This window comes from Ammospiza caudacuta, chromosome 34, assembly GCF_027887145.1.
Source record: "Ammospiza caudacuta isolate bAmmCau1 chromosome 34, bAmmCau1.pri, whole genome shotgun sequence".
NCBI classification, from domain to species: domain Eukaryota; kingdom Metazoa; phylum Chordata; class Aves; order Passeriformes; family Passerellidae; genus Ammospiza; species Ammospiza caudacuta.
The window spans coordinates 1,156,514-1,169,711 of NC_080626.1; the positions used below are offsets into that span (position 1 = coordinate 1,156,514).

General features: G+C 56.3%; 1 protein-coding gene across 1 annotated transcript; it reads right to left on the reverse strand.

The window, feature by feature from the left end:
• Nucleotides 1-247: 247 nt before the first annotated feature.
• On the reverse strand, nucleotides 248-11,930 carry LOC131570328 (Fc receptor-like protein 5). Its single transcript, XM_058822680.1, is given in 17 exon segments — nucleotides 248-367; nucleotides 661-761; nucleotides 2,047-2,150; nucleotides 2,241-2,262; nucleotides 2,418-2,531; nucleotides 2,652-2,729; nucleotides 2,797-3,117; nucleotides 3,207-3,325; nucleotides 3,437-3,474; nucleotides 5,930-6,014; nucleotides 6,248-6,269; nucleotides 6,827-6,904; nucleotides 7,896-8,159; nucleotides 8,371-8,601; nucleotides 8,690-8,710; nucleotides 9,393-9,563; nucleotides 11,885-11,930. Coding segments are annotated over 17 exon segments (1,935 nt in total).
• Between the last annotated feature and the right edge of the window lie 1,268 nt (nucleotides 11,931-13,198).

Below are 13,198 nucleotides of genomic sequence, written 5' to 3' on the forward strand. Positions count from 1 at the left end.
CTCAGGAGCTGGCTTTGGCAGATGTCACACTGTCCCCAGTATGGAATGGCTGACAGACTGACGGACAGAGGGAGCCCTGTCTCACCAAAACCAAGGCCTGACCAACCCATCCCACACATAGGTGTTCCAAAATATCTCCAGACATCAAACTTTTCCTGTCTCTAATATCCCACCCTGTGCCATGGCCTGATCCCAACTACCCTGGAAAAGGGGAAGGCTCCGGAACCCCCAGAGGGCCTTTGTGACATCATTGTGTGGGGAACACGGCAAAGAAGGGGTTTGGGACATCGGAGAAGAGAATCCAGAGCCTCTTGAAGGCCATTTTAGCCATCAGAGAAAGGAAGGTCAAGGACCCTGCCAGGTTCCTCTGGTAGAGGAAATGTGCTGGAGGAAATGTCTTAGGTTAGTTCTTTGTTCTGGCTTTCACAGGAAATCATTCCTTTTGTGACCATTTTGACTCTGAACCTTGTTGCTGTTGCTGTTGGGTTTATTCTCTCTCGTGGCTGCTGTTTCAGGAAAGTGTTCTTCTCTCAGCCCTTTGGGATCTTTGTGCCTCCACGGGGAGGGAGAGGGGCAGTCTTTAGTGGCAGCACACACACGAGTAGGTACCCATGGGTGGAGACCCCCAGTGCCCCCCAGTTCCCCCCAGTGCCACAGCACGTTCCCGTAGATTTCACTGGGTTCCTGCGGTTGCCCCTGGTGTCCCCGCAGCTCTGTGTAGGTCACCTGGGGATTCTGGAAGGTGGTGGCACAAGGGGACGCTGTGAGAGACACGGGCTGTGGGATCTGGTTGGGGTGACACTCATGGGTGACGTGTCCTTCTGTGTGTGTCCCTGTCAAAGTTTTGACACTGGCACAAGGCCAAATGCCCCCATGAAAATACACTTTCTCTGGTGTCTGCTGTGAGATTTTGACCAGGAATAAACAAAGCAGGCTCCCTCTTGAAAAAAAGAAAAGTTTATTAACTAAACTACAAAAACAATTACTAAACTACACACACAAAAAAAAGAAAACACAAGGAAAATGAAAACCTCACAAAAACACTCTCCTCCTCCTCCCCCCTAAATTCCCAATACAATACGTCTTCCAAAATCACCAATTCTGGATCCAGCACCACCCCTTTAGAATGCTCAATTCTCAGTTTCTCAAGAGGAGAGGGATTCCTTCCGTGTGTCGTGGTGGCCTTTTCCGTCCTTGTTCCGGTGCTCTCACCACCGAACAAGAACCAGGGCTGCTTCCAGGGTTGTCTTTTTAAGGATGCTTTGTCCTGTTCCAGAAAAGCACAGTATCTCACCTTTGGGACATCTGTCTCCCCCATATTTTGTATACCCCCTGGGGCCGAGGGGTACCCACACTGAATCTTCTTTGGCTCTGGGACATTTCTCCCCCTCGACTCAGTCACTGTATCACACGGAAACATGGCTCTGTCCATGGCTACACAAAAGAGTCCAGCATAAAATACCACTCCATCTTCTCCATTCTTCCAACATCTCTCACTCTCTCTCTGGTCCAGACCTTCATCACTCATCTAGAAAGGGTTAATGTTCTGTGAAGTTTTCATTGTCCAAGAAAGGTTAAAAACTCCTCCAAACGGCTGGACTCCTGGCTGCACCCCCCCCACCCCATCTCCTCAGCCGGGCTGCCTGCTGCCAGCACATGTTTACTAAATTTCAAGGTAACAGCCACAAACACAGGCTGCACTCTCTCTCTGTCTGTCTCCAAGGGGGCGGAACAGGCTGCACATTGCTTCCCGGCATTTCTTTACTTCTTCCTTCCACCCTTGGGGGGGCCAGGCCTACCTCTCCCAGGCCGGGCCGCATGGCTTTTCCCCTCCCCCCGCCCAGCCAGCAACTGGGCCGGGGGAGAGACCCAACTCCTTCCCGCCGGAAATCCAAAGAGAAACTGCCAGGGGGAGAGCATTGCTTTTACCCTGTGTTCTCAGAGGTGGATTCAATGCCCAGTGGTTGGGCCAGATGGCAATATTAAAATCTGAGCACTCATTGGCCCTATCTACAGCATCCCAGAAATCCTGTTTCCAGGTCAAACCATGACAGTCCCCCCCGTAGTCACCCACTGCCCTCTTGGTGACCACAACCTGGGTGTCCAGCACCTCTCCCTCCTCTGGGGGGGCCGGGGGATCCGGAGAGGCCCTGAAGGATTTAAGGGGATTTGGGGGAGGGAATGGGATGTCTTGGGGATTGGGGTAAAAGGGGAGAGTGTGGTTTGAGCCCCCCACTCACATTTCCTGGTTCTTCCTGTGAGCTGCAGAGGAAAGAGGGTAGGGGTGACTGTGGGGTCCCAGGGCCCTTACCCCCCTCAGGATTCCTGAACACCCATGAGGCCCTCAGTTTTTCTCAGGACCACCAAGCATCCCTGAATCACTTCAGAATTCATGAACTTCCCCAGTGGCCCCAAACAAATCTCCATCAGGAACCCAAAGCCCAGCAGGGACAGAGACCCTCCAAACACTCCCACGGCCACTGAAAGAACCCCCAACATCTTTGCAGGACCCTCCACCACCTCCCCAAACCCTACAGGACCCCCAGCCACGGTCACAATTGAGGAACTGTGGATTGTTCCCTATGGTAACCTAACTCTGGAGGCCTCTACAACATCCTGGACCCCCTATTCCCCCATTGTCACCTACCTACATGGTGCCCGGTGCCAGGCCACAATGACACCCAGGAGCAGGAGCAGGAACAAAAGAGCCCCACCGACCCCGGCGGCCACTGCAAGAAACACAGGGAGATGCATCAGGGACACTCATCCCCCAGGGGTCCTGCACTCGTGGGTGACCCCACCTGTGACCCCCACCTGTGACCCAGGGTGAGCCAGGTGTCACCTCTAGGACCAGCTCAGGGCTGAGAGCCCGTAACACACGGTGCCCATCCTGTCCCAGCTGATTGGTGGCCACGCACTGGTAGGTTCCCGAATGTCCCACATTGACATTCCCAAGCTCCAGGAGGGGCCCCTGTGCCACCTCCTGCCTGTTGTTCAGCCAGGTGAAGATGACAGGGGCTGAGCCCACCTGCACGGAGCAGCTCAGGGTCACGTTGTCACCTGCACACACCTGGTGTGCCAGGGGACCAGGGGTGATGGTGGCATTGGCCACGGGCACTGAGGGGACACAGACAGGGCTGACACCTGGCAAGGTGGGATGGGGGTGCCGTGGGTGGGGTCACCCCCAACCCGAGGATCCTGCTCACCCAAGACGGTGACATTCAGAAGATCACTTTCAGTCATGCTGTCCTCGTCGCTGACCCAGCGCCAGCACTGGCTGCTGTCATTGTCCCCAACGTGGCGCAGCTCCAGGTGGGGCTGGTACCTGGCAGTGCCCCCAAGCCCTCCCTGAGCTGCTCTGGGTCTGTGCCCTCCACCCTCCAGTGATTTTTCCCTCTCTTTATTCCATTTCCATCATTTTAACCCTCAATTTCACAAGCCCTCAGTTCGTGCCTTGATGGTCTTCAGGGACACCTGAGCAGGGAACAGATTGGGGGAAGACCAGGGTGGGGGAAGGAGGGGTGAGGGGTCTGCAGGGAGAGCTGGAGAGGCTGTGGAGCAGTGAGGTGTCCAGCTGTGCCCCCCCAACACTCACTTTCTCTCTCCTGCAGAAGGAGGAAAAGGCCATTTGACACATTTCTCACATGGCAGAGAAGGTTCTCTCCTTAGGGGGCACATCCACAGGGCTCCAGTCCTGGGAACTTCCTGTCCCAGGGGGGACACATGCTGGACAAGGAGGTCCTGTCCTGAAGCATGGCAGCTTCGGAGGGGTCCAGATTTCTTCATTCTTTTTTGTATCCTGCAGGATCTGAGCCCACAAAAGCAGCTTGGGAATGGAGCCCTGAGGAGGAAGGAGCTCCCAAACTCCTGCTCTGTGAAGCCAGTGTCCATCCAAGGGTGGAGCCTGGCTATGGCCGAGCCCCACTGCACAGGGATGGCCATTGCCCAGCCCTGCTCTGGCCAGCCCCAGGTGGCAGCCAGCACCTGAGGGTCCCTCACGACCCCTTGCCTTTTTTTCTGGCAGCTTTAGAGCTGCTGCAGAGGTGATAATTCTGTGTAGGCGGAAGAGGCCCGGCTGTGGTTTGCTCAGCCCTGCAAGAAGCACAAAGCCCAAAGGCAAAGGCTCTGTGAGGGCCTTTGATGGTTTGCAGAGCACGGATGGCTGGAAACCCCCCTACAGGGGCCGCTGCAGGGGAAACTGGTCTGGAAATGAAACAATTGATCATTTGTTCCTCTTGGTAAGGGACCGAGAGAGCCCCAGAACTACTGCAAAGACAACCACAATCTGCTCAAAAACCTGACCTGGACCCTCCTTCTTGAACAAAACCTGCAGCCTTTATGAACCTCCTGGAAAGAATGCTCTGATTCCGACTTTGTCAAAAAAAAAGAGAGAAACGTGTGGAAATATTGGTCAGTGGCTTTGCCCGTGGCTGTGGTGGGGCTGTGGGGAGTGACTCTGTGTGGATTCAAGGTGTCCCCAAAGCTGCTCCATCCCTGCCCTGCTCACCAGACTGAAAGGCTAAGGCTTTGCAGGAATTGTGGTTTAAAGCTACCAGAGGGGCTGCTTGTAGACCCGAGACCTGCCTGGGATCAGGTGCTGCCTTCCTTCCATTAGGGATCTTGAAGAGTGATCGCAGATGTTGTGCAGGGCATGTGCTTGGCTCCGGGACACTGCTACACTGCCAGTGGGCACTGGGATCCAACCTGCTGCCTTGGCGGCTTCTGCCCACTGCCGGTGGTGGTGCCAGGACTGATTGGTGGCCGTGAGTTTGCAAAAGGAGCGATTTCCCCTCCTCCCTCCCCTCCGAGGGATGGAGCTGGACCGGGGCGCCCCCTGCTGGCTGGGAGTGCTCCCTTCAGCGCCCCCTGCTGGCCACGGTTATAACTGCAAAAAAACCAACATCGCTGAGCAGGAGGGAAAGTTCTGGGTTTGTGTTGTTTGTTCTCTTGTGGTTTATAAATTTCCTCGTAATCTGCTGCTACTCCTTTGCCAACACATTTGCCTGGAAGCCCCATTATTTTTGAAATTAGAGAAAGTTTTAGACCTGGGTCTTCTTCCCATTCCAGGAATGTTCCAACTTTCCTTGGCAGATATTTCTCATTTAAATGAATTGCTAACTCATAGGCTCAGCATGGATAGGACACAAACCCCAAGAGGAGACAGGGTCATGGACTTGGCCACCTTATGCTCATCCTTTTAAGCCAGTTGGGCCACCAAGGGCCCTCTCCCCAGGTGGCACTTCTGGTCACTTGGCCACTCAGGAGCTGGCTTTGGCAGAGCATCACATTGTCCCCAGAGTGCCACGGCTGAAAGACTGATGGACAGGAGGGCCCTCTCTCACCAAAAGCAAAGACTGATCCACCACTACCACAGACAGGTGTTCCTAAATGTCTCCAGACATCAAACATTTCCTGTCTCTGACACCCCACCATGTGCCATGGCCTGATCCTGACTGCCCTGGCAAAGTGTGAGGCTCTGGTAATCCCACAGGGCCTTTGTGTTATGCTTGTGAGGGGAACAGGGCAGAGGAGAGGTTTGGGACAGGGGAGAAGAGAATCCAGGGCCTCTTGAAGGCCGCTTTGGCCATCAGAGCAAGGAAGGCCCAGGGCCCTGCCAGGCTCCTCTGGTGGAGGAAACATGCTGAAGGGAGTGTTTGGGGCTTGTTCCTTATTGGGGCTTTCCCTGGAAATCATTTTTTGTGTGACCATTTGGACGCTGAATATTGTTCCTGTTTCTGCAGTTTTATTCTCTCTCATTGCTGTTGCACGAAATTTTTCTTCTCTCAGCCCTTTGGGATCTTTGTGCCCCCACAGGCAGGGAGAGGGGCAGGTTTTAGTGGCAGCACAGACATGAGTGGGTGCCCATGGGTGGAGACCCCCAGTGCCCCCAGTTCCCTCCAGTGTCACAGCATATTCCCATAGATGTCACCGGGTTCTTGCGGTCACCCCTGTTGTTCCCGCAGCCCCTGTGTAGGTCACCTGGGGATCCTGGAGGGTGGTGGCGCCGAGGGATGCTGCGAGAGACACGGGCTTTGGGATCTGGTTGGGGTGACACTCATGGGTGACGTGTCCCTCTGTTTGTGTCCCACCCCATACACCGCTGTGGGTGTACAGCACCTCCCCCTATTCTGTGGGGGCCAGGGGATCCGGGGAGGCCCTGAGAGAATCAAGGGGATGTGTGGGAAGGAATGGGAGGTCTTGGGGGTGGGGGTAAAAGGGGAGAGTTTGGTTTGAGCCCCCCACTCACCTTTCCTGCTGCTTCCTGGCAGCTGCAAAGGAAAGAGGGATGGGGTGACTGCGGGGTCCCTTGGCCCTGAACCCTCCCAAGATTCTTGAACCCCCAGGGGACCCTCAATTCCTCTCAGGATTTCCAAGCATCCCTGAAGCCCCCCAGAATTCATGAACATCCCCTGTGCCCCTGACCAACTCAGCCTCAAGAACCCAAAGCCCAGCAGGGATGGAGACCCCCCTAAACATCACCAAGGCCCCTGCAAGAACCCCCAACATCTTTGCAGGTCCCTCCAGCACCTCCCCAAACCCTACAGCACCCCCAGACAAGGTCACAATTCTGGGGCTGTGGGTGCTGCCCTATTGCGCTCCCCAACTCTTAGGGCCTCTACAGCTCTCTAGGACCCCCGTCCCCCCATTGTCACCCACCCACACGTTGCCACCGGTGCCAGGCCACAATGACACACGCAAGCAGGAGCAAAAACAAAAGGGCTCCACCGACCCCTGCGGCCACTGCAAGAAACAGAGGGGAACACATCAGGGTCACCCATCACCCCAGGGGTCCTGCACTCCCTTGTGACCCTGTGGGACCCCCCACCTGTTTCCCTGTGTGTCCCTTTATCCTGCGGTGTCACCTCCAGGACACCAGGTGTGATGGTGGCATTGTCCACAGGCACTGCGGAGACATAGACAGGGCTGAGGCCACAGGGAGGGGCTGGCAGCCGGTGTGGGGGCATGGAGATGGGTAGGGGATGGGTGTGGTGGGGGATGTTGGGGATGGTTTCACGCCATGGAGGGGTGAGGGGACATGTAGAGTGATGGAAGGACCCAAGAAATGTGTCTGGGGAACATGGAGGTACCTAGGCAGGGGACCCCAGGAGGCTCCCTGTTCCCATCCAAACACTCACTGCGCACCGTGACACGGAGCCGGCCCTGCTCTTCTGCACAGCCCCCCTACATGAGAGCACCTTGCAGCTGTAATTCCCCCAGTGGGAGACCCCCATGGCAGGCACCAGCAGCTGCGGGGACCCCTGAAAGCCCCCCACCACCTGCCCAACTCAGTAGAACACGTGAAGGAGCAGGGCTCGGGGCCGCACGGGGCTGGGGGTGCTGACACAGCTGAGAGTTAGGGGGAATTGCTGGGTGGGCTCGTGGGGACCCTCCAGCCCTTGTGTCGCAGACATTTTTACATAGAAATCCTTTCTTTGGGATTTGTTCATCTTCTGGGAAGCTAAGGCCCCAGAAGAAGAATGTAAACAATTGTTATCAGCTGGTGTGGAATGTAACAGGTGCAGCCGTGATTGGGCTTCTGTAAGTGTTTGGATTTGCTGACCACTTACAGGAGAGTTTGTCCTTGTTTTCTGCTGGACACAGAACTTTGTTATTCATTCTTTACTATGCTATTCTTAGGTTAGCACCCTCTGCAACTTCTCTCCTTATTCTTTTTAGTATAGTTATAATGTATTATATATCATATATCAATAAATCCAGCCTTCTGATCAAGAAACAAGATTCTTGTCCTTCTCTCACCCTGAAGACCTCATCAGGTCGCTGTAATACACCGGCACCGAGGAGAGCTCAGGCAGGAGAGGAGAGGGAGTCTTGTGGCCCCGCGTCTCTGGGGAGGGGCTGGGGAGGTGTCAGAGTGGCAGCTGTGGGCTGCTCACCACGCACTGTCACTGTCACTGGCACCGGCGCTGACTCCTTCCACCCCCAGTAGTCCACCCAGCCCTTGCAGCTGTAGTGGCTGCTGTGGTGCAGCTGCAGAGGAGACAGGGACAACTCAGTCCCATTGTGGAGCCCCCCTAGTTCTTTCTCCTCATGGTGGAAGGACACTGACGTGACTGTGTTGCTCCGCCAGCCCCAGCAGCGCAGCGTCATCGTGTCCCCCTCCAGCAGCGCCCGCACCGGCACCCGCAGCACCAACCAATCTGGGGGACAGAAGGGTCCTGTAACACCCGATGGCACCAGGACCCCCACACTGGTTCACATCCAGTGCACCGGGGTCCCTGATTTCAACACAGTTACTCCCAGACTGGTATTCTCTGGTACATCCCCAGAGCAGGGAGTGACCTATGGAACAGAGCCCACCCAGAACCCTAAAGGTTCCTGACAGGCTGGGGACACTCAAATCCCCCTCACCCTCAGAGAGTCCAACAGGCAGGCTGTGCCCGGTTTCGGGTCTGCAACACTGGTAAGCGCCTTTCGTGTTGGGCTTGAAGTGATCGCTTCCTTGTTGCCACCAGTGTTGCCCATCCTTGTACCAGGTGGTGGCACCGGCAGTCCCCAAGCCCTGGCAGGACAGTGTCACCCGGTCCCACGGTACCACCGGCATCCATGGGGGCTCCACCAGGAGCTGGGTGGTCTGGGCACCTGTGGGTGACAGGGGACACCAGCCTGCCAGGGCCAGCGTGGGGCTGGGCAGAGTGGGGTGGGAACATGGCATCCCCCGAGGACTCACCAGCGAGGCCAAGGGTCTGGGCTGGAAGGGAGAAGGAACAGGGCTCAGTGGGGGTGGCAATGCAGGGAGAGCAGCATGGGGGCTTGGGGTGTGGGGGCTCTCCCCAAACTGTTGTCTGCGTGAAGATAGCAATTCTTGTGGGAAAGTGTGTCTGGGTGGTCCCCAAAAGATTTTGAGACTCCAGGGTGACATGTCTGTGTCACAGCCACCCATGCACCATATCCATGAGGCACAGACACCTTGGGAACAGGGACACTGAGGCCACCGTGGGCTGAGGCAGAACATGAGGACACTGTGGACACCCCAGGCACAAGGATACCATGGACACAGCCCATGCTGGCCCAGGTCACCCCCACCAGCTCATGGTCCTATCCCCATGATCCCATCCCCATGGTTCTCTTCCTCTTCTGTCCCTGTATCCCAGTTCCCTTGACCCTATTCCTAGAGCCACCCGAGCCCAAAGGTGCCAGTCCCCACATTCCTGTCCCCACACCCCTCTCCCCAAATTCCTCACCCCTCTGCCTGTCCCCAAAGCCACTCTACCTCCCCAGTCCTACCAAGATCCACTGTGGGTAACATGGACTGGCACTGCTGGCATTGGGGACCTCAAGGGACCCCACAGCCCACCTGTGCCCCCTCCCCTCCCTATGCCTGGGTTGTCAGGCCCATGCCCGGGGCACTCACCTCACAGGAGCAGCGCCACCTTCCTGGCCATTCTGGTGTCCCCAGCCATGTGGACTGGCTGTCACTCACTGCTGTGGCCACCACTCCCCTGGCTGGTGGATCTTCGATCTTCGGATTGAAGGGGAAGGAAGCGAGGTCACATCCGTCCCCACATGTAGGTGGCCCTTGGTGTGGTCAGGGTGGCCACAAGCTGGGGACAGGATAGGGACAAGGCTGCATAGTCTGGGGACATGGCAAGGGATACTCTTCCCAGGACTGGGGGGGGCTCAGGTGATGTGGGGAACCAAGGATGGGTGTCCAGCAGAATGGGTGTCCAGGGGATTTGAGGTCTCCATGCCTGATGGCATTCAGGAATGGTGATGCTGTAGGAACAGGGTCCCCAGTGATTTTGGGTAATGGCACGTGGGTTGTAGGGTTGGGGGTGCAGGGGGAAAAAGGGACCCTCGGGAATAGGGGTTCTGGGGGAAGAAGCAGGCAACGGGATGGGATCAGGGCAATGGTGGTGCTGGGCAATGGCACTCCTGGGATGGGGGTCCCCAGGGAGGAGAGACCAAGGCAATGGGGGTCCCAGGGGAAGGGGCGTTTCAGGGATGGACAGTGTCTGGGTGGGCACAGGGGTCACAACTCTTTCATGGGGTGCCTCAGATTTTGGGATTACCCAGAGCCTTGAAAAGCCCCTACCCTGAGGCACCCCAGGGCTGTCCTGGGAGTCTCTGTGCCCCTGCCCCACACACCCCTGGGTCAGCTCCCCCAGTTTCCATGGCTCAGCCATCCCAGGAAACACTTGATGCCCAAATGGTTCAGTCAAAATTACACATCAATAGAATAAAAGCAAAACTCTTTCCCACACCAATTATTTTCCCAATAAAATACAAACTGGCAAGGCACAAAATGCTCTGGTTTGTAGAATCCATTGCTTTCCCAACAAGTCACTCACAATAAAAACACAAACAAATCACAATGAAATGAGACTTTTTTCTTCCCTTTATCAGCCCCTTGATGTGTCACACAGCAGCATTTGCTTGAGGATAGCAGAGAGTGTGGAATCTCCCTGAGTGTCCAGCAGCTCCATGGGATTGTTCCCTGCCTGCTGGGCAGCAAAACAGCCCCTAAGGAAGTCTTTTCTTGAGCTGTATTTAGGAACTCTCCCCATTTTGCTCATTCCCATCCTGAAACTTGATTGACTTCCCATGGAGGAAGGGAAGAAGCTCTGCCCATCCCTGGGACAGTGCACAGGAATCTGTGGAAATGCCCCTGTGTGTCTCAGGAACTGATTCCCTGGTAAATCCACTCCAGCTTGTCCTGAATTCCCCTGCCTGGGTACTCCCTGCTCCTGCTATGACACTCCTGTTCCCCAGCCCCTCGTGTGCAGCCCCTGCTCAATATTTCTACACTTTTCCCTCTCTTCTGGTGTGCACATCCAAAACAGAAACATTCTCTCTGTGAGGTTCCAAAGGGCTGCAGGTTTTGTTCAATATGGAGACTCCAGGTCAGGTTGTTGAGCAGATTGTCGTGGGATTTGCAATAGTGCTGGGGTTCTCTCAGTCCCTTGCTTAGAGGGACAAAATGATCAGTTGCTGCATTTCCAGACTGGCTCCCTTGCAGCTGCCCTTGCATGGGGAGTTTCCAGCCAGCCCTGCTCTGAAAACCATCAAAGGCCCTCACAGAGCCACTGCTTGGGCTCCCTTTGTGGTTTGTGCTTCTTGCAGGGCTGAGCAAACCACAGGCAGGACTTTTTCCCCCCACAGAATTCTCACCTTTGCAGCAGCTCTAAAGCTGCAAGAATCAAAGCCAAGGGGGCAGGGGGGACCCTCAGGTGCTGGCTGCCACCTGGGGCTGGGCAGAGCAGGGCCATCCTGTGCAGTGGGGCTGGGCCAAGGCTGGGCCCCACCCTTGCATTGACAGGGGTTCCCTAGGATGTGTCACCCCTTGGGACAGGACCCCCTGGACTGGTTTCCCCCAGGTGAACTCCAGAACAGAGACCTTATACGACAAGACCCCCCTGGATATTCCTCCCGAGGAACAGAGACTGAACACTCCCTTTCCCATCTGACTCTCCGTGCAAATGGTGTCTTCCATCTCGTCCAGGACAAATAAAGTGTTGAGGGAGCACAGCCCAACACCTCCGTACCTCAAATCCTCCTCACCCTTCCCTGCAACCCCTGTTCCCCATTTTCCCCCCTCCCCTGGGTCTCCCAACCCCTTCCCTGCTCAGGTGCACCCCAGGATTGCTGAGCCAGGAAGCGGGGGTGAGGGAATGTGGCAAAAAGTAAGGAGAATAAGGAAAAAAGAGAAATAAAGAGTGGAAAAAGTCCAGGGCAGGGGAGGACAGAGAGGCAGAGGTACCCAGGACCCGCATGGAATGCCTGGCCAGGAAATGAACACCCTAGGGGTGATTTTGTGGGGCCCCGCATCACCCCAAAATCTGAGGCACCCAGGGAAAAACTGTGATCTCCGTGCCCCCCCAGCAACTGCCAAACCCTGGCACCCCCATTCCTCTGGGACCCCAACCTTGGAACCCAATTTCCTTCAACTCCCCATTCTCTGAGACCCCCATCCCTAGACTGCAATTCCCATGATATCCAACCCCAAGGAATCCCATCCCAGTAATTCTACTTTCTAGGACACCCCTTCCCTTAGGGACATTGATTTCCCCAGGGCCCCCATTCCCTCAGGGCCCCCCTTTCCACTAGCACCCCCATGCCATGGCCCTCATCTCATGATCACAAATCCCTGGAGGTCAACATTGTTTTGGGACCCTCATCCCCAAATCTGAGTCCACCCAACCCTTGGGACACCCATTCCCCTGGGACCCCGTCCCTGGGCATCCCATTCCCCTGGACACCCATCCCTGTCTCCTACATCACCTCAGTCTCCAAATTCTGGCAACACCATGTCTCCACCAGGTTCCACATCACCCCCACATCCCACAAGGTCCCCACCTTGCCCCCATCCTGTCCCTACCCTGCCTCCACCAAGGGCCACCTCCATGTGGGGACAGACATGACCTCGCTTCCTTCCCCTTCATCCAAAGAGCCACCAGCCAGGGGAGCGGTGGCCACAGCAGCGAGTGACAGCCAGTCCACATGGCTGGGGACACCGGGATGGCCGGGAAGGTGGCGCTACTCCTGTGGGGTGAGTGCCCTGGGCATGGGCCTGAAAACCCTGGGAATGGGGAGAGGAGGGGACACAGGTGGGCTGTGGGGTCCCCTAAGGTCCCCCATGCCAGCAGAGCCAGTCCATGATACCCACAGTGGACCATGGTAGGACTGGGGATGTAGAGTGGCTTTGAGGGCAGGCAGAGGGGTGAGGAATTTGGGGGAGGGGGGTGTGGGGACAGGAATGTGGGGACTGGCACCTTTGGGGTCAGGGCGCTCTGGGATAGGGACAAGGGAACTGAGATGCCGGGACAGAAGGGGACAAGAACTGTGCGGATATGGCCATGGGGATGGGATCATGGGGATGGGATCATGAGCTGGTGGGGGTGACTTGGGCCAGCATGGGCTGTGTCCCTGATGTCCTCATGCCCAGGGTGTCCACAGTGTCCCCATGTTCTGCCTCAGCCCAGGGTGGCCTTGGTGTCCCTGTTCCCAAGTTATCTGTGCCACAGGGATGTGGTGCACGGGTGGCTGTGACACAAACATGTCACCCTGGAGTCTCAAAATCTTTTGGGTACCACCCAGACATACTTTCTGACAAGAACTGTCTACAGGGACAACAGTTTGGGGAGAGCCCCCACACCCCAAGCCCCCATGCTGCTGTCGCTGCAGTGCAACCTCCACCAAGCCCTGTCCCTTCTCCCTTCCAGCCCAGACCCTTGGCCTT